This window comes from Dendropsophus ebraccatus, chromosome 12 (assembly GCF_027789765.1).
Source record: "Dendropsophus ebraccatus isolate aDenEbr1 chromosome 12, aDenEbr1.pat, whole genome shotgun sequence".
NCBI lineage: Eukaryota > Metazoa > Chordata > Amphibia > Anura > Hylidae > Dendropsophus > Dendropsophus ebraccatus.
The window spans coordinates 73059685-73080682 of NC_091465.1; the positions used below are offsets into that span (position 1 = coordinate 73059685).

Here is a 20998-nt window from a genome sequence, read left to right on the forward strand (position 1 = left end):
GGGATACCTTGGGCACTATCCCAAAGGAATTCTGCCACTGTTCAGGGTTAATGGTTAAGTTAAGGTCCCTTTCCAATTTTTGTAATTGGGGGAAGATTGGGGGGTCAGATTGGAGTGCTCGGTATGCCTGAAAGAGACCCTTAGGTTTCAGGTGGTTGCTCCCAAAGAACCGCTCAAACAAGGGTACTGTAGATTTAGTGGGGGAGGGCAAGCTATTCAAACAATGTCGTGCCTGCAGATATTTGTAGAAATCACTCCGAGGGATGCCGTATCGGGCAGTGATGTCAGAGAATGAGCATAAAGCTCCTTGGTCATGAAGGTCAGCTAGGCTAGACACCCCTGCTCGTTGCCAGAGGGCGTAGTTTGAATCTGGAATAAGGTCGTGTAGTATGTCTAGAGGAAGGGTGAGGTAATTAGTGGGAAGCAGGGAAGACTTTATTTCAGGTTTGTTCCATAAATTAATGGCAGCTAACATGGTCGGTGAGAGATCTTTAGCGATGGTGTGCTGTAATCTGGCGAGGTGAAGGAGAGTTCAGAGATCTTTTGTATTTGCAAGTGACGACTCAATGTCCACCCATAGTTTGGATTTGTCGTTCAGCCACCAGTATCACAGTTAATCTAGTATAGCAGCGTAATAATAACGCTTGATATTGGGGCATCCCAGGCCACCCTCCCCAACTGGCCTACACAGGACTGTGTTAGCAACTCTGTCCGAGCTACACAAATTTAGTAATGAGAGATTGTAGTCGTTTTAGAATGTGCATGGGGATGTTAACGGGAAGGTTCCTAAAAAAATATAATATTTTGGGGAGTAGCATCATTTTGGTGGATGCTATTCTGCCCACCCACGAAATCGGAAGTTTGGAATATCTGGAGGTGTCTTTGGTCAGGTCGGATATTAGGGAGGTGAAATTCGCTTGGACTAGTTTAGATAATGGATAGGTCAGGGTGATACCTAGATACGGCACCGAGCCAGCAGACCATTGTAAGGGGTACTGAGCTTGCAGAATGCTCTTAATATCTGGGGGGATATTTATATCTAAAATCTGGGATTTAGAAGAATTGATCTTATAATAACTGATATCTCCAAATTTTTCTAATAGGTTGCTAACACGGGGTATTGATTTCTCAGGGGAGGATAGGCAAAGCACTATGTCGTCCGCGAAGAGGCCAATTTTATGATCGCGCTCTCCTATGCGGATTCCCGTACGTAATGTCTTGGTCCATCCTTATAACCTGTGCCAGAGGCTCTATAGTTAAAACAAATATGGAAGGGGACAGAGAGCACCCTTGTCTCGTCCCATTTGTTATGTGAAATGAGTTAGACAAGGTGTCGGAAGAGAGCACCTGTGCGGAGGGGCATGTGTACAGTGCCATTATGGCTTGTAAAAAGGGGCTCTGAATTCCAAACTTGGTCAACACCGGTCTTAAGTAGCCCCAATGAACCCTGTCGAACGCCTTCTCTGCATCCAGGGTAAGAAGCAGAGAAGGCGTTCTTCGGGAACTTACTATGCGGATAATGTTGATCATTCTCCTCGTCCCGTCAACTGTTTGACGACCTTTGACAAAGCCGACTTGATTGCTGTGGATCAATAGAGGGATTAACTCAGCTAGTCTGTAAGAGAGAAGTTTGACATATATTTTTATATCTGCATTAAGCAGAGAGATAGGCCAAAAGTTGGAGGGGGAGTCTGGAGATTTGCCCGGTTTGGGCAGAGTTATTATTAGTGCCTTTAGCATTTCAGGAGGGAGCCTGAAGACATAATAGCATTAAAGGTTCTGGTTAAGTACGGGATAAGAACTTTGTGGTGAACTTTATAATACTCATTAGTGAGCCCGTCTGGGCCAGGGGATTTATTGGCTTTTAAAGACCTAATTATTTGAAGTACCTCAGGTTCTCCAAATGGTTGTGGCAAAGATTGTGCCTGTTCCTGTGTAAGGGAGGGAAGAGACAGTTTGTTCAAGAAGGAATTTATGGAGAGTTGGGAGGGCTGGGGTGTAGATGTGTCTCGTGCCAGGTTATATAAGGAGTCATAGTACTCTGCTAAGGTATTAGCTATGCCTTTAGGGTCCATGATTTTTACATTATGCCTATCCAGTAGGTACGTGATCCTAGATTTTGTAGCTTGGTTAGATAATCACTTTGTAAGCAAAGCCGAAGGCTTGTTGCCATGTCAGTAATAATTGAGCTTTAGACGGCGTAATGCAAAATCATGTTTGTATGCTAATAATTCGTGGAGTTGGTTGGTCAAGTTAGATATCTCAGCTGCAACAGTTTGGCTATATTGGGCTTTGTTTTGCCTGTATAGAATGGTCAGATTCTCTTGTATAGATAGGAGTTTTTTCATTTTTTCTTTTCTATCATACGACGCCTGTTTAATGAATTGTCCCCTGATGGCGGCTTTATGGGCACACCTTAGGGTAACATCCATAACGTCTTGGTTATCGTTGATAGAAAAGTAATCTGAGAGAGAAGTAGATAGGTCAGGAAGATAAGAGGGGTGTTTTGGTATATAATTGTTTAATCTCCACACTGAGTCCCTAGGGGATGAGTGGGATTCAGACATTTCCAGCACTATAGGAGCATGGTCAGACCAAAGTATCGTCCCTATTTTGGTGGAAATGACCGAGGAAAGGGAAAGGTGATCTACTAGAAAATAATCGATCCTTGAGTAGGATCTATGAGAGTGGGAAAAGAAGGTGTAGTCGCGTTCGGAGGCGTGTTGGAGCCTCCAAATGTCATATAGTCTATGTTTGTGGAGTGTGGATGCGAAGGGGGAGGGTTCTGGGAGAGGTTTAGGATTAGAGGAGTCCATAGACGGCCATAGTGTTTTGTTCATGTCCCCACCAATAATCAGGGAGCCTTTTCGGACGTTAGTTATAGTAGATAATAAGGAAAGCAGAAATTTGTGTTGCCTCTTATTGGGCGCGTACACCGCTACTAACGTATAAGGGGCATTGTTCAGTAAGCATTGTAATATGACATAACGGCCTTCTTTGTCTACAATAGAGTTCATGATAGATACTGCTACACTATCCCTTATGGCAATGGATACACCACCTTTCTTTCGAGCGGCTGGGGAGGATGCAATTACAGGGAATCTCCTGTGTTTTAGGCGGAAATTATCTGATTCATTGAGGTGGGATTCTTGTATGTAGAGGACATCAGTGTTTTGAGACACTGCCTCCTTCCACAATAAGCTCCTCTTGTAAGGGGAGTTCAATCCCTTTACATTGAGGGAAAGAAGTTTAAGTACAATGGTACCAGATAAAAAAGGGTAAGAAGAGCCGCTGGAAATAATATTGATAATCCAATGTCAGTGAGTGAATTGCCACTGTACAGAGAACGATAGAGCCTATTACGGGTTAGCCTTAACAACTTACAACGTACCACAAAACCTAAATGCAAACAAACGAAACAGCGAGTAACTCTAAATGACCCCTCAAGGGGATAAGCTAAACAGAAACAAATCACAGCAAAAATAACTGCAAAGTTACCCATGTGAGGGGGACCGAGGTGTTCTCGGTGATATACTACATCCCCCGAACAGCCTGGTCAGCTCAGACTTGGTATAACTGTATTGGGAAGAAAACATATTAACTGCACAAAAAAGAATGAAGAAGAGGTTAAAGGCACAAGAGCATCCAACCAGAAACTGTCATGGTGCCAACATCAAGGCACAAACTGTGAGGCACAAAGCCATGAGAGTGTTGCTTCAGGTGAGTTTCTGTTTCAGGGGTGGCATCGTGGACCACTCTGGGGATACACGAGGCGGCGAGGTTCTTTTGCCCCCATTGGAGCGTTGATCCCGAGGTTGGAGGTCCCAAGCATGACAGAGCTTCATAGCGTCATCAGGGGAGTTAGCTATTGCCTTGGTGCCTTTGCGGGATATAATCAGTTTCACTGGAAATCCCCAGCGATACTGAATTTCATTGTCCCTCAGTATTCTAGTACTCTGGGCAAAGGCTCAACGGCGCAGCATGGTAGTAGCGGAAAGGTCCGCAAAGACAAAAATATTCTGGAATCGCTCTGGAAGTGAGGGTTGCCTCCTCATTTTGTCCATTATTTGTTCCTTTACATGAAAGAAGTGGATTCTGAGGATTACATCCCTCGGTATGGTGGCTGGGAGGTTCCTGGGTTTAGGCAGGCGGTGGATCCTATCTATGATAAGATCAGCATTGGAGGCTGAGGGTAGGATAGAAAAAAAGTCAGTTGCAAATTCAAGCAGGTTGTCCTGAAGTATGGTTTCAGGAACCCCTCGGAGGCGTACATTGTTCCTCCTAGAACGATCTTCAATGTCAGCTAGCTTTAACTTTAGGGATTCCACCTCTTCCTCTAGTGCGCTGTTAGATTCCGCTAGATCATTATGAGCTGCAGAGAACTCAGCCATTTTGGTTTCTATATGGTCTGTGCGTTCACCTATGCTAGTGATATCCTTTTGCACAGAATTGCAAATCTGCAGAACGCCTGCACAAATGGAGTCTTTTAATTCCCCCATCAGTACTCTCATCATGCGCATGGTAAGAGGAGCATCCTCATTAGCGATTAGGCCAGATGCGCTAGTTATAGATTGAGGAGAGTCCGCTTTCTTTTGTGAGGAGATACAGGTTTTCCAGGACAGCGGGGTAGGAGGTAGTGATGGCGTATCTAGATCTAGAAGATGCGCTGTCTGTACGCCAGGCAGGTCCTTGTCGCTGCCATGCAGTATGGGGTTGTGGCTTGAAACTGATGAGTCTGAGGGAGAGCTATCGCTGGAATAAGGTAAGGACAATAGGGGTTGTAGTATCTCTGAAGTGTCTCTCACTTTTTCCAGGGGAGCCTCCAGCAGAGCATGTGTCGCAGTCATGGCTGTGCTCTGTGCTGCTGCGCCTCCGGACTGGGCACGCGCTACTGAGAACGGGCAGGCGCCATCTTGTTTTTCTGTGAGGGCCGGAGCAAACTTCAGAGTTTTCGCCGGGTCCTTCTTCTTGCCCTTTCCTCTCATGGTTACCGGAGGGTGCTCTGCGCTCTTAGGTATCAGCTAGGCTGGTTGTTGCCACAAGTCAAGCCGGTTTGTACCGGTTTCGGCTGTTGTAAACGGGAGCTCAGCTAACACGCTGCCTCCTCCATGCACAGCAGGACACGCCCCTCCGTGTGCTGCCATTTTGTGTCAGCCTGTCAGTGTGCAGCCATTTTGTATCAGCCTGTCAGTGTGCAGCCATTTTGTGTCAGCCTGTTAGTGTGCAATCACTGCACTGGGCTGGGGATTCTCTCTCCAGGCTAATAAATCATCCCCCTTCCTCATGGCTAATTTGCATCAGTTGTCCTGTCACTTCTGATTGGCCTGTTAGTCACATGGTGCTTGCTGGCCAATAACCAGGCAGGCTGGGATAGAGACCACATGCTCATTGCTGAACTAAGGAAATCTCTCCTATATGGATCTCAGGGATTTGGACCTTCTCAGCTACAATATACTGTACTGCTGTTTCCTCACACAGGCAGCTCCTCTACTTTCCTATATGGAATTACCATAACAATAACATATATCTGTCTATTACTGACTGTTATTTGTACAACTCTGCTACCAGGGAAAGCTGGGTGCTTGTATGTGTGACTCAGACTGAAGTTTATATGTTATTCCTGCCCAGGCTTTCATGTTATCTCATAGCAATATGTGTGCTGAACGGGTGTAAGGGGAAGATATACAGAGATGAGAGACAGAGAGTGAGATGTTAGTGCACACTGTACATCACCCTGCTTTCCTTGGTGCAGACACATCTTCAAATCATCCTAATTCCTGTGAGTGGCTGTACTTCTGACTACTTTCTAAGCTTGGTTTATCAGCATCTGGGAAAGTTGGGTGGTTGTTATAAAGAAGTGCATTATTATTTCTCTCTCTCTGTATATTTCCATCCCTCTTTCTGTCTATTCTTTCCTTATCCCTTTTTCACCTCACTCTGTCTCTCATTCACACTTCACCCTCCCTCTTCTCTGTCTCTCCATTTCCTGCTATCTCTGTATATCTCGCTCTCTGTCTCCATGTTGTTATAAAAGAACAATTATCCAACTGTGATGAAAGAAAGTGCAGGAATAACTTATACACTTATACTTATATGCAGTGTCCCAGAACATGCAGACTACTACTCCTATTATGGCCATTTCTATTACTGTGTCAATGCCTGTTCTGGTAAGTGTTTGCACTGCAACTGCTGCTGGTTTTCCCCTAGTATTCTCTGGTATTGTACATTTTCATGTGTATTCTCATGTATTCCTGTGTATTATTACATTGTACAGTGGTATGCAAGGCTGTTGATCACGTGACCTGTAACCATGGTTCCTCCAATGGCCGACTAGCTCTGGCCAGGAGCAACCATGTGACCTCCCACTTCCTGCTGACAAGTTAGTTCAGCTCCTGCTTCCAAGCAAGGAGGTTGTGTGGTTCTATCCTCTCCCACAGAAGAGTGACTAAGTCTGCTGCTATATACCAGTCTTCGGCTGTATCTGCCTGCCCAAGTGACCGGAGTCTTCTCTCTCATCTGGGTGTCATTCCGTTATCTCTCATCATCGCTACAAGGATTCACAGCAAGTATTACTCTCAAGCTAATCCACCCAGCAACGCTATTCCTCTCATACTCCTACTCCCATCATCCGGCACGTATTCTCACAGCCTATGCAGCACCACTCCTGCTTTATTTGTCAAAGCCTGCTATATACCCGGTTGCATCCGGACAGAACTGTTGCTACTAGTTACCTCATCTATAATAAAACCGCTGTTACTGAACCCTGGCATTGGTGTCCACTAACTGGTGCCCTGACTAAGTGCAGCGAAGAATCGCATGCCCATAATCACCCGCAGATTCCACAGACCGGCCCTCCAGCTGTGCTGCCCTCAGGCCTATACCGTGACAAGTATAACCCCAGCAGCTGCCCCGGTCATTGCCCGCCCATAACACCAGCACTGCGGAAGTGGCCCCCAGGGGCCAGGGCATCGCATTTTTGGCGTCACGAACAGGATATACCCGCCACGCGGTGTACCAGATCTACAGTTTAATATCGTCTCCAGAGACTGTGCTAAAATTGCCATGGGAGTTCTGATAACTGAGTCGCTGCACGGCTGGGACTGTACACAAAATGGCCGCTTTTTGCTGTTATTTCTACCTGCGCCATCCCCCGGTGACGAGGGGGTTAACTGCCATGCGGCCGAGAAGCGGGAATTGCTTGGCGCCATTGATAATGACTGTGTCTCTCCTGATTGGCCGGCCGCTTCCACTGACGTCACAGTTGCTGGGCAGATTGGAGAGTCGAGCTTTCTGCCCTCTCGCTCCTCCCCTTCCAGCTACAAGATCCGGGCACTGGAAAGCAAGATGGCGGCGAGTACGGAAGACATGTGTACAGCTGCCGCTGCGGTGCTACCGGAATTTCCGTCTTGCTTGCCCGAGCTGGACCCGGCCTGTCTGCTAGTGCCACTACCGTCGGACGACGACAGCTGGAGTTCCGTGATATCGGAGTCTGACCGGTCTGCCTGTTCCGAGCCCGGTCATCCGGCGCCTGGTGCATCCTCCGCCTGCAGCTTGTCACCGGAGCAGGATCGTTCCAGCGGATCCAGTCTAGCATTCTCCACCGGAGGATCGACTTCGCCTGAAGGCGACGAAATAGTGAGTACCGGACCTCCGGACACCCCGTTAACCGGCCCTAGCAAAGGGATCGCCCCGAAGGCCTCCTGTTTCTCCAGCCCCTGGCGACTCCCCGGGCCAGAGACGCCTTTCCTGCCGCTGTGGGTGTTTGGTGATGACCCCATTGTAAAGAAAATAGCGGACGAGATTCAGCAAGCTCTCTCCCGCCTGCCTCCGGTGACCAAGGCCTCCACTTCCACTATGGCTCAGTCACCTACTACCCAGAGGGGCATGCCTGCCAAGTCTGGCCTAGTGCCGGAAGGATCCCCTGCTGTCCCGTATCCCAAGTATGCTCCCCTGTGGGACCATCCATATACTCCATTTGCTGAATCCAACGCTGCTTCCGAGCGACTGTTCATCCGGAAGCTGGAGAGGCCTAAGCCAGGTGAGGCTCCCCTAGAGCGGAGACGGGGGACCGTTACTAAATTTGATAAACAGCGGGGGTATGGCCTCATCATGGATTCCTACACCGGCCTACTGGTACTCGCTAACAGAAGGGCCGTGATGCGCGAGTATCAGCCGGGCTACCTGAATAACCTCAGTCCCGGGGAGGTGGTAGAGTATACCCTGGTGGGTTCCCCGAAAGGCCCCTGGGCAGCCGCTATCACCAGGCCAAAACATGCGGTGCAACGGCCCTTCCTGCCTTCTCCATCAGAGCAATGGGACGAGGACTGGCCTGATTTCAAGCCCCTGGGCTCACTTGTCGCCGCGCCCCCTGCTCCGGGCCCATCTACTTCGGCTGCCAGCACTGCTCCTTCCCCTGCCGTGGCTAAAGCTGCTGTCTCCTCCACTACCACCACCTACCACGTGGCCCCTACTGTCTCTCCTGTGACCACAGTAGCCCCTACTGTCTCTCCTGTGACCACCGTGACCCCTAGCCTCGTGGTCACCACCGCAGCAGATGATGCTCCTGCTCCGGCTTCCTCCCGGTATTATCCCTGGGAGAAAAAGAGGGGTGCCACTTGGGGTCCTCCAGGACATTTCTGTTAAATGTCCTCCCAAGGGCTGAGTTCTATGACTGTTTTTTTTTTGTGTGCTGTTTCACCATTTAGTTCATGCAACGTTCAAGGTTCGTGCCTGGTCCTCCTGACCAAGTTCCCTGTACTAACCAGCCATGAGCTGATGGACACTTACCATAACAAAAGGTTCTCTAGTGCCTGTCCCAGAGCCTTTTACATGGACGATGTCTAATTGCCTAAAAGAGACTCTACCTAACAGAGACACTTAACCCATTCCTTCCTAATGCACTTTCCTGTGATTGTGTGTTCCACACAGGGTATCATTGCACTTATTTCATTATTACACTTTTCCTACCATTGCATTCCAGTGTTATCGAAGTCTTTGTATTTCCTCCTCTGGGTAAGCACAAGGTTACATAGATTGCCTCAGAGTAGAGCGCCTCTTTTGTAAAACAGTATATTTTCCAGTGTCTAAGTCAGATAGCTCCCCCTCTGAGTAAGAGAAGTCAGTTTACATATACCTCAGAGAAAGTCCAGTTTATGTAGGAGTGAATTTTCTCATCCAGTCTCATTATTGTGTATTATTATCATATCTATAGCTGGAAAGATTTAGTTGAGCCAGTTCGTATGCAGATTTTTCTCAGATTTTCATTCAGATTTTTCTCAGATTTTCATTCAGATTTCTCAGATTTTCATTCAGATTCATGTGAACCAGTTCTCCTCAAGACCTAGCAGTATTTGTTGTCTTTTGTGTTTCCCTTCCTTTTGTTTCCAGTATTTGTTCGCCTCTGTCTTGTCCCAACACAGTAGTAATCACACATAGTCATACCTAACCTTCACACTTGTCCATACATATCGCACCTTGGATACCTTTTCGTGTGTTTGGCCTGTGGAGTGCTTGTGTGTGTGATCGAGTGGTATGAAAGGGAGCTCCCCATGTATGTTTGCTTTTATTATTTTGTTCTTTTCTCTTCCAGGTATCCAAGACACTACTCAGACACGCCAAGGTAGTACACAGGTCTTCACGTTCTCCTCCAGTAGGGTAACACATTTAACAGAAAACCTACTGTCTAACTGGCTGGAATATTGAGGGTCCCCCGCCAGCAGTTAAGTTGTCCTGGCTTACACGTCAGATGGTTCACGCACTAGCTACCTGGTCGCCAGAGTACGTTAGGCACCCCTAGGTGAAGTCCTGCCACTAGGGTTTCTCATCCTCTCTCTCTTCTCACCTGTGCCTTGGGCGTGGGAAACACACACCTCATCACACTCACTCTCATCATTCATTCCTGTTGTTTGATTGTCCAGTCTATTCATGTTTGCTGCCTTCTAGATTCGCCGAGGTCGGCTCAAACTTGCTAGGGAGGTATGCAGTGTCCCAGAACATGCAGACTACTACTCCTATTATGGCCATTTCTATTACTGTGTCAATGCCTGTTCTGGTAAGTGTTTGCACTGCAACTGCTGCTGGTTTTCCCCTAGTATTCTCTGGTATTGTACATTTTCATGTGTATTCTCATGTATTCCTGTGTATTATTACATTGTACAGTGGTATGCAAGGCTGTTGATCACGTGACCTGTAACCATGGTTCCTCCAATGGCCGACTAGCTCTGGCCAGGAGCAACCATGTGACCTCCCACTTCCTGCTGACAAGTTAGTTCAGCTCCTGCTTCCAAGCAAGGAGGTTGTGTGGTTCTATCCTCTCCCACAGAAGAGTGACTAAGTCTGCTGCTATATACCAGTCTTCGGCTGTATCTGCCTGCCCAAGTGACCGGAGTCTTCTCTCTCATCTGGGTGTCATTCCGTTATCTCTCATCATCGCTACAAGGATTCACAGCAAGTATTACTCTCAAGCTAATCCACCCAGCAACGCTATTCCTCTCATACTCCTACTCCCATCATCCGGCACGTATTCTCACAGCCTATGCAGCACCACTCCTGCTTTATTTGTCAAAGCCTGCTATATACCCGGTTGCATCCGGACAGAACTGTTGCTACTAGTTACCTCATCTATAATAAAACCGCTGTTACTGAACCCTGGCATTGGTGTCCACTAACTGGTGCCCTGACTAAGTGCAGCGAAGAATCGCATGCCCATAATCACCCGCAGATTCCACAGACCGGCCCTCCAGCTGTGCTGCCCTCAGGCCTATACCGTGACAAGTATAACCCCAGCAGCTGCCCCGGTCATTGCCCGCCCATAACACCAGCACTGCGGAAGTGGCCCCCAGGGGCCAGGGCATCGCATATATATTTTGTTTGATTCACACAGGCAGGCACCCAGCTTTCCCAGATGCTGATAAGTCACTGTGTGATGGTTACATTCCCTCTGCAGGCTGTGGCAGGAGGGGCTGTGGGTGTTTGTTGGGTTGTACAATGTAATATCCTGGGCTGATCGTATTGGCCTCATTGAGTGGGCTGTCATTGCAGCAGTGGGTGTTACTGAGGGACTGGCTTAGCAGCAGTGGGTGTTACTGAGGGACTGGCTTAGCAGCAGTGGGCGTTACCGAGGGGGCTGGCTTGCACACAAGGAATGCTGGCCTCTGTAGTTTTAGACCACAGGAAAACAAAATATGAAACAGGAAGTGAAGAGAACATGGATGGTAGGGAACAGCTGCACAGCAGCCACAAAAAAGATCATATAGCAGCGAATCTTGGCAGGGATATTTAGATAAGCCTTAGACACAACATCAGCATTTTTAAATTATTTTTGCTGATAGTTGAACAACCCCTTTGACTATGCTGAATAAACCTGTGAGACGAAGCAGTTCTGAGTGCCCAGTCTTTCTGCTATTTTAGACTTTTTGTCTTTGTGCATCGGGTCCAGGGTTGAGTGATGATTCTACATTGCAACCTCCCTCTGAAATTACACGCCTCCAGGGATAATCCAAGGCCTTGAAATATGGAATCTCAGAGGGAGACGTAAAAGCATACTCACCAGTTACTGACCACCATTCCCGTCACTGACGGGCCACCTCTCTCATAGCCGATATTGGTGGTTGGGATTCTAGGCAACCACTGTCAACATGACAGTGAGAAGAAGGGATCAAACTTAAAAAGAAAGAAATTTTGCCAAAGCAAAATGCCAATGATTTTTTTTTTTTTTTTTTTAACAAGAGGTGTCTGGGTAATGAGACCCCAATATTCAGTCTAATTACATATAAGCAGACTTTTAAAACGTTTTCAAGTTTTTGGAGTAAAATTTGGGTTTCTCCAAACTCTATTTTAAATGAATCGCAATAAAACAGCTAAACAATTTCAGGTGTTTAGCTGTTTTGGTGTTGTCCAGCAATTTGCTCATCTATACTTACCTGTGTGCATGCTCTCTGTGTCATTGTTCTCTGGTCTACGGTGTGGATTGAGGGACAACCCTATGGTCAGTGATTGGCTGAGTGGACTTTCAGTTTTGAGACACATACCGCACAAAGCAGAGGTCAATATTAAGACTAGAGAGGAGTTTCGCGAGGTACGAAAATTTTGGATCAAATTCGTTATTAGCAAATCAAATCTTAATGAATTTCAATAAAACAGCAAAACTATAGTAATGCGAGCCAGAGTAATATTCAGCCTGTTATTGTGGAATCGATCCCTCAAAGTTCCTGCTCCTCAGCAGTCAGTAGTCAATTCCAGAGCCAGCAATCAAAGGAAGGTTTTGGACTGTTCTAGGTTTCCGAAGTTTTCTAGCTGATGGTCCCCCAAAGATAGATTGTAGTCAAGAAAAAACAAGAAACCCCCAGGATTCTCGGCCACTGTACTCAGAGGATCTTTTTGAGGAATGGGAGGACAGTCAGCATCCAGAAGGGAGTGTTAAAATTCCAGGGGTTGCTAGGCCAGCAAGCAGTCAAGAGAACAAGGGATATCTTTGTACTTCTAACAGTGGCAGGGGATGGAGGAGAGTGGACAGAGCAAGGGACTTCAGCTTATGGGATCACTATGACCTGGGCATTGAAGAATCAATGACCCACGATTGTGAAAGTGTTAAAAGGCCATAGCCCTTGAATTTTTTGTACTTTGCAATGGCAGACCTAATTTTTGCATTAAATATGCTACAAAACTGGGAAAGAATTATTTGAGTGGTGAAATGTTTTTTTTAATTTGGGGGTTTTGTGTTTAAGCCAGTCACCTTTGGTAAAAATTACATGTTATCCATGTTCCTCAAGTCGGTACAATTACAATGATATGCAACTTGCATAACTTTTATTTGACAGCTTTTAAAAAATTTTAACTTTTTTTTTTTTTTTAAAACTATTTTTTGATCTATGTGAGGAGTCAATTTTTGCGCCATGATTTGTCCTTTCTATTGTTACCTTGCTTGTGTATATGCGAGTTTTTGATCACTTTTTATTACAAATTTTCTGGATTTAATGCGAATAATAATGCACAATTTTGCACCTTGGATTTTGTTTTGCATTTAGGGTATAAACCCACACACCGTATACGCAGCGTATTTACTGCTGCGATACGCAGCAAATACGCAGCAGATTAAATCTAAATAACTGAACACAGCATCAAATCTAAACCATCAAATCTGCTGCGTATTTGTTGCGTATCTGCTGCATATACGGTGTGTGGGTTTGTACCCTTATGCCGTTTGCATGATCAGGAATGTGATATTTTAATAGTCCGGGCGAATACACATATGGCGATACCAAATATGTTTATTTATTTATTTTTTATTTATAAAAGGGGAATGGGGGCGGGTGTCACATTTTTTAGAGGATGGGATTTTTTTAATTAAAACTTTATTTTTTTTTTTTACATTTACATTAGTTAGAAGTCCAGCGATGAGGCCTGGCTTCCAATTGTCTCCATGGCAGTCTCGAGGGCTTGCCATGTATATGCTTCTACATAGCCATGCCAGATACATGACTATGTAGATCACCTGTTTGCATAATGATGACATACACTATACACATCTACTACAGTGGTCTTGCAGTGTATTATATCAGTGATCAGCAGACACAACATGTACACTATTAAAACAGTAAAACCAATGTTAAAGTAAAAAAAAAAAAAAAAAAAAGTGGTAAAAGCTGTAATAAAAAATTCCTTGATTCTACCTGCAAATTATAAAATAACATTTTATTCCCTAAAATAAATTGTTAAATAAAACATAACATAACCCCTGCGCAAACTCCCAGCTGGAATATTAACTCCAGTCCGGTCCTTGAGTACAGCTTGCTGCATCACTAGCCGAGAGGAAAATGTCTCCCATTTAGCAACCAACCCCTGACTGTGTCACTATTATATATATATATATATATATATATATATATATATATATATATATATATATATATTATAGGTAGGGTACAAAGGGTTGGCACTATTACATAATCATTTACATAATATGATACAATATTTCTGCTATGCAAGCTCTATATCGTCCTTAGTATGAATACTAACCATTAGGGCTTAAAGGGGTATTCCCCCCAAGAGCTAAAAAAATTTAATGCTCCCAAACCTAGCTGGCCTTACTCACCAAGTCCCCCTGAGTATTTTGAGCCTTATCCCATCTTTCTAGCTGCTGCCGTTCCTAAGTTACAAGTTTTTCTAAAAGCCAATCTATATCCAAGATAGGAAACTACATTTCCCATCATGCAATGCTTATGCCTGATGATAGTGAAGTAGCAGAGCTGAAACAATGAAGGAGATGAAGACAGTGTAGCAGAGCTGAGATGGCGGTGTCGGTGTAGCAAAGCTGAGTTGGAAGTGACGGTGTAGCAGAGCTGAGTTGGGGATGACAGTGTAGCAGAGCTGAGTTGGCGGTGACTGTAGCAGTGCTGAGTTGGCGGTGACGGTGTAGCAGAGCTGAGTTGTGGGGCCGAGTGCGAGTGAGTGCGGAGGAGACTATGCCGCGGGTGGGTGAGTGAGGGATGCCACGGGTGATGGGGGGGCGGTTGGTTGTGGTGCGGGGGGCTGTGTGCTGCCGGTGAGTGCTGGACGGTGCGCCGGGAGGCTCTGGACACAGGGGGTGAGCTCTGGGCTGGGGGTGACCGGGTGGCTGCTGTTAGAGAGGGAGACAGTGACAGCTGCGCTCATCACTGTCTCCCTCTGTAACAGCAGCCACCCCATCAGTGTTCTCAGTCACTTCACTGTGCTGGGACTGAGGACATGTGATGCCGTCTCGGAGGGTGGGGGCCAGGAGCAGGGAGTGGTGTCGGGTTGGACTGAGAGCTGATGATTCTATGCAATCCGTGGGGGTGACTGCAGCTGGATAACAGCAAAACTGTGCAGAATCCATAATAACTTTATATTGGAAAGATGGAAAGCTACGGGTGGGCAGCGTATTAATGCAAAAATAATTTTGGGGGGAATACCCCTTTAATATGTCGCCCATTATGGCTTTTTTCCAATAACTAAATCTCTGTTGAATAGCACACTTTTGGGTGTTATCATGTTTTGGGATTTAACCCCTTCAGGATCGGGTAAATTTTTGATTTTGTTTTGTGGGCCACTAATTTTACTTTTACTTTACTTTACTACAAATTAGCGCAGTGAAATTGAAAATAAAACACATTTTTTTTTTTGGGGGGGGGGGGATTTTATGTTTACACCGTTTGTCCTATAGTACAGGTTATTAGAGATGAGCGAACCGAACCCGAACGTTCAGTATTTGATTAGCTGGGGCTGCTGAACTTGGATAAAGCTCTAAGGTTGTCTGGAAAACATGGATACAACCAATGACTGTATCCATGTTTTCCACATAGCCTTAGGGCTTTATCCAACTTCAGCAGCCACCGCTAATCAAATGCCGAACGTTCGGGTTCGGATCGACTCGAGCATGCTCCAGGTTCGCTCATCAGGCTTTTAAAAAATTAACACCTTTTAAAAAATGTCAATGCTCCTTAAAAGTGCTCTATGACCTTGCTTATAACGCTTTTATCCTTCGGTCTATGGGGCTATGTGAGGTGTCATTTTTTGCGCCATGATCTGTACTTTCTATCGGTACTTTGTTTGCTTATATGCAACTTTTTGATCATTTTTTATTACAATTTGATGTAACAAAAAATTAGCAGGGTTTTTGCGCTTATACTATTTACAGTGCAAGATCAGGAATGATATATTTTATAGTTTAATAGTATTTAATAGTTCGGGCAATTACGCACGCAGCGATACCAAATATGTTTATTTATATATTTTTATTTATAAAATGGGAAAAGGGGGATGGTTTATATTTTTATTACGGGAGGGGATTTTTTTATTAATGAAAAAACATTTTTTTAATACAATAATATGAAGTCCCCTGGGGGACTTCTTTAAAGAGTCACTGCCGTATTTTTTTTTTTTCCCAGAAATCAATAGTCCAGGCGATTTTAAGAAACTTTGTAATTGGGTTTATTAGCCAAATCTGCCATTATCTGCATGTAAAAAGCCTTTTCCCAGGTCCCCCCCTCCTTCCTCTTTTCCATCCACTGCAAAAAATCTGAAAATTGTGACTTGTTGCATGAGTCGTACCCTGTCTGCTCTAGGGAGAGGGGAGGGGGGAGGAGGAAGGAGGGAGTTAGCCGGCAGCAGAAAGCAGATAACAGAGGACTACAGGCACGGAGCTGGGTGACAGCTGTAATCTGAGCTCAGACAGGTCACTGGTGACTGTCCAAGAAGATAACGGGTGAGGGATTTGTAGATTAACTCTTTGTTGTCCTGTTTTGGTCTTTTCTTTAGCTCTCTCCATAGGAGAACAATGAAGACAGGGGAGAGAGCTTCGAACTGTTTTTTTTATGATAAAAATGCATTTTTTGGCTAATAAACCTAATTACAAAGTTTCTTAAAATCGCCTGGACTATTGATTTCTGCAAAAAAAAATTCACGACAGTGACACTTTAAACACAACATTGATCTCCTATTGAAATCAATGCTCCTGTCATCTACATCTCAAAAACATCTCCAGAATCCGTCCATTTCTCACCACTGACACTGCTCAGACTCTGACTGTCGCCTTGATCCATTCCCGTCTTGACTACTGTAAATCCCTACTAATCGGTCTTCCTTTCTCTAAGCTTTCCCCTCTCCAGTCTATCCCGAACGCAGCAGCCAGGCTCATCTTCCTCTCCAGCCGCTATACCGACGTCTCCTTTCTGTGCCAGTCACTGCACTGGTTACCCATTAAATATAGAACACAGTTCAAACTCCTCACCCTCACCCATAAAGCTCTCCACAACTCTGCCCCTCCATACATCTCCTCCCTCATCTCCACCTACCATCCTTCCCGCGCTCTGCGCTCTGCAAATGACCTCACACTAACCTCTTCTTTAATCAGAACTTCTCATTCCCGCCTCCAAGACTTCTCTCGTGCTGCACCAGTTCTCTGGAACTCTTTACCCAAAGACCTCAGACTTATTTCCAACATCCCTAGTTTTAAGCGTGCCCTAAAGACCCATCTCTTCAGGCGTGCTTATAACATTTCGTAATCTCGTCTCCCTTTGCTATCCCTTCTCCATCTTCTCTATAACTTCTTCGGTGCTAGTTACACTGTCCTTGTCATCTGAGCTTAGAAAATAGCTTGTGACTGGCTTGCCCAGTCACCTATAGGCACTTAGAGATTTCATGTACAATGACTGGAACATTGACAAATAAAGCACTTGTTGCCTCTCGTGTTACTCCCAGTCATCCTAGCCTGTAAGCTCTTGAGAGCAGGTCTCTAATTTGTTGTTGTAATTTATTCATTGTATAATTTAATATATAACCTGTAATGTATTTATATATATTTAAATAAGCGCTGCGGAATCTGTTGGCGCTATACAAATAAATATTATTATTATTATTATTATTAATGCTGTGTATATAATAGAGCACTGATCCATTAGATCGGTGCTCTATTGGTCTGGTCTGATCTTCTGCAGACCAGATCAATAGAATACCAAGTCGGGATCAGCGTCACTCCAACGCTGAGGCCCAGCCAGGTAAGTTAAATGGATCGCCCCTCCGTGATTGCATCGAGAAGGGGTGATCCGCATACCAGACACCACGGGGAACAAATAGGTATTTAGATGCAGCTGTCAGCTTTGACAACTGCATCTAAATGGCTCATTAGTGGGCATGGTGATCCCGGGCTATTAATTGCAGCCGGGATCACGGAAGTTCAGAGCGGGGTCGCCGCGCAGCCGCCCTGTGAACTCTCCTCCCTGACCCAGAACGTACAGTTAAATCCTGGGTAATGAAAGGGTTGATCAACTGGGTGCTTCCTGTCAGGCCTTTTCTCCCCTTAGGAGACCTGTAAAGGTGTCATGGGCGGTACATGTACAGTGACATGGACGTGAAGAGGAGCCCTCTATGACTGGCACGACTGATATAGGTAAGAGGGGGGTTAATTGCAGGTGTGCATGTGTAGGGGGGCTAATTGCAGGTGGGGGGAGCGGAGGGGGTTAATTGAAGGTGGTGAGGGGATTAAATGCAGGTGCCGGGAGGAAGAGGAGATTAATTGAAGGCGGAGGGGGTTAATTGCAGGTGTTGAGGGGGTTTAATGCAGGCAGTGGTTGGAGGGGGTCAATGAACTATGAGGGTTTAATATGGGACATTTTTCTATGTGTGGGTGTACAGCAGGGACATTACTATGGAGAACACAGGAGGGGGCATTATTACTATATGGGAGAACAGCAGGGGCATTATTACTGTATGGGGCACAGCAGAGGATATTGTTTCTACATTAAGGTGCATAGTAGAGAGCATTATTACTATATTGAGGGGCACAGCAGAGAACATTATTACTATACTGAGGGGCGCAGCATAGAGCATTATTACTATCCTGGGGTGCACAGCAGGGACATTATTACTATATGGAGGGGCACAGCAGAGAGCATTATTACTATATTGGGGTGCACAGTAGGGGCACTAGTACTATACCAGGGTGCCCAGCAGGAGACATCATTACTATATGGAGACACAGCAGGGGCATTATTGCTATATGGAGGCACAGCAGGGGCATTATTACTATATGGAGGCACAGCAGGGGCATTATTACTATATGGAGGCATAGCAGCTGCATTATTTCTATATAGGGGCACCGCAGGGGCATTACTGCTATATAAGAGGCACAGCAGGGGCATTACTAATATATAAGAGGCACAGCAAAAAACATTATTACTATATGGATGGGCTCAGCGGAGAGCATTATTAATATGTGGGACATAGCAGGGGATCTAACATACAGGAGACAACTCACATACTGACTTTACGTTGTTTTGGAGCCTTTAGGTTGGGAAAAAGGGAAGGAAATAGCTGGGCACCCTTGTATAGTACTAGTGCCCCTACTGCAGGACAGGTACTGGCAACAGATCAAATGAAGCTGCAAGAAATCATCATGGTGATCCGGGCCAGATGGAGAGGAAAAGGAAAAGGAAAAGTGAATGCCTCAGGTCACTTGTGGGTCACTGAATGAGTTTTTTTTTTGGATTCTGTAGCACGTTATCTGGTAACATCTCTGTTCAAGAGAAGAACTGTCCAGAGCATGTGAGGTTTAATATGGGAAATTGCTACTGCTCTGGACAGTTCCTGTCTCGGACAGAGATGTCAGCAGAGCGCACTGTCTCACACTGAAAGAAAATATTTCCTGCAGGACAAAGTATGGAAAAAATGTAGATTTTTAAATACAAGTAGATTACAAATCTATATAACTTTCTGAAACCAGTTGATTTGAAAGAAAAAGATTTTTGCTGGATAACCCCTTTAACCCCTTAAGGATCGGGCCTGAAATGGCCTTAAGGACAGGGCCAATTGTCACTTTTGGTTTTCTTTTTTTCCTCCTCGCTTCTAAGACCCATAACTCTTTCATTTTTCCACCTACAGGGCTATGTGAGGGCTTGTTTTTTTCAGGCGCAGGTGTACTTTATAATGGCATCTTTTAATCTGCCATAAAATGAATGATGGAACCCCCAATATATCATTTATGGGGTGATTTTGGGTCAAAAAATGTGGTAAAACTGGCATTTCTTCTTTATTCTATACGTCAGTCTGAACACAGCGATATGCATGTTTACTTAGGTTTTCTAACGTTTTACTATTTTTATTAGCAGTAAAACATTTTTTTTTACAAAAAGGCATATTTAAAATGGCCCTATTGTAATTCCTATAGCCCATATATTTTTTTACTTACGGGGTCGTAAGGGGTGTAATTTTTTGTGTCATGATCTCTAGTTTTTATTAGTAACTTTTTTCTAGATCAAATGTATTGATAGCTTTTTATTATTTTTTTTTATACATAAAATGTCAATAAAAAAAGCAATCTCTGCGTTTTTTACCGCTTTTTTTCACGCCGTTCACCAGGCGCAATAGTATTTTTTTTTATTTTAATAGATCGGACGATTATGCACGCTACGGTATATAATATGTTAATTAACTTTATTACTTTTTATGTGTTTTATGTATAGCAATTAGTCCATCCAAACCTGAGTGTTCGACATTTGATTAGCGGGGGCTGCTGAAGTTGGATAAAGCTCTAAGGTTGTCTGGAAAACATGGATACAGTCAATGACTGTATCCATGTTTTCCACATAGCCTTAGGGCTTTATCCAAGTTCAGCAGCCACCGCTAATCAAATGCCGAAGCTTGGGTTCGGATGGACTCGAGCATGCCCAAGGTTCGCTCATCTCTAATAGCAATATACATTGGCAATAGCATAGCAGGGATCAGTGTTATCTGCAATCTTCTGATAGAGCCTACCTGTGGCAGACTCTATAAGAAGGGTGAAGACCTGACTGCATGGGGGAAGGTAAGAGACCTCCGGCAGTCAGGCCATGCGATCGTCACCCCCGCAGAAACGCTGCGGAGGTCCTGATCGCTAAGTGCCCGGAGATAATTTTGTATTTTTGATTACAAAATACTGAGCAAAAATACTATGTGGCAACATAGCCTAAATATACTTAGTAAGATGTGCTATATATACAAATAAATGTAAATAATGTATTATACTTACAGATGGATTCTTCTTCAACCTGTTTCTTTTTAAACTTATGTTAGAAAAGCATAGCTATATATAAAAGCCACAAGTAAACCCTCCTTTAGGGGTGGAAATCTTGAGAACTTATGACCCTCTCTTAATTGACTGACTTAAATTAAATGAGTTTCTCACGCCAAGGATTATTTTCTTTTGAGTAAACATGTGGGCCAGATTCATTACAGGTGGCATGACTAGTACATGTGCTTTACCTGCCTGTGAAACTCAAGTTCTCATGGAACCCAAAACTACTAACAAGTCCACATATCCTACCCAATATAAAAGTGACCCTTAAGTACAGTATGTACCCAGTGATATTGAACCCCAGTTCCTAATGTTCAAATTTGCATAAGTGTATGCTATAAATCAAAATTTTCCCCTGTAGAGCTAAAGAAATGGTTGATCATGTTTTGGGCTAGAAAAAGAAGTTGTTCAATTATTTGCATTTAATTTGTG

General features: G+C 44.8%; 1 protein-coding gene across 1 annotated transcript in view; it reads right to left on the minus strand.

Moving 5' to 3' along the window:
* Nucleotides 1-20546, minus strand: part of LOC138769175 (32 kDa beta-galactoside-binding lectin-like) — a 42597-nt gene extending 22051 nt beyond the window's left edge. Inside the window, exons 1-2 of the mRNA XM_069947447.1 lie at nucleotides 20522-20546; nucleotides 1510-1615 (exon numbers count right to left, since the gene is read on the minus strand). Coding sequence (XP_069803548.1) covers nucleotides 1510-1530 — 21 coding nt within the window. The 5' untranslated portion in view covers nucleotides 1531-1615; nucleotides 20522-20546. The remainder of the gene's footprint in view (nucleotides 1-1509; nucleotides 1616-20521) is intronic.
* Between the last annotated feature and the right edge of the window lie 452 nt (nucleotides 20547-20998).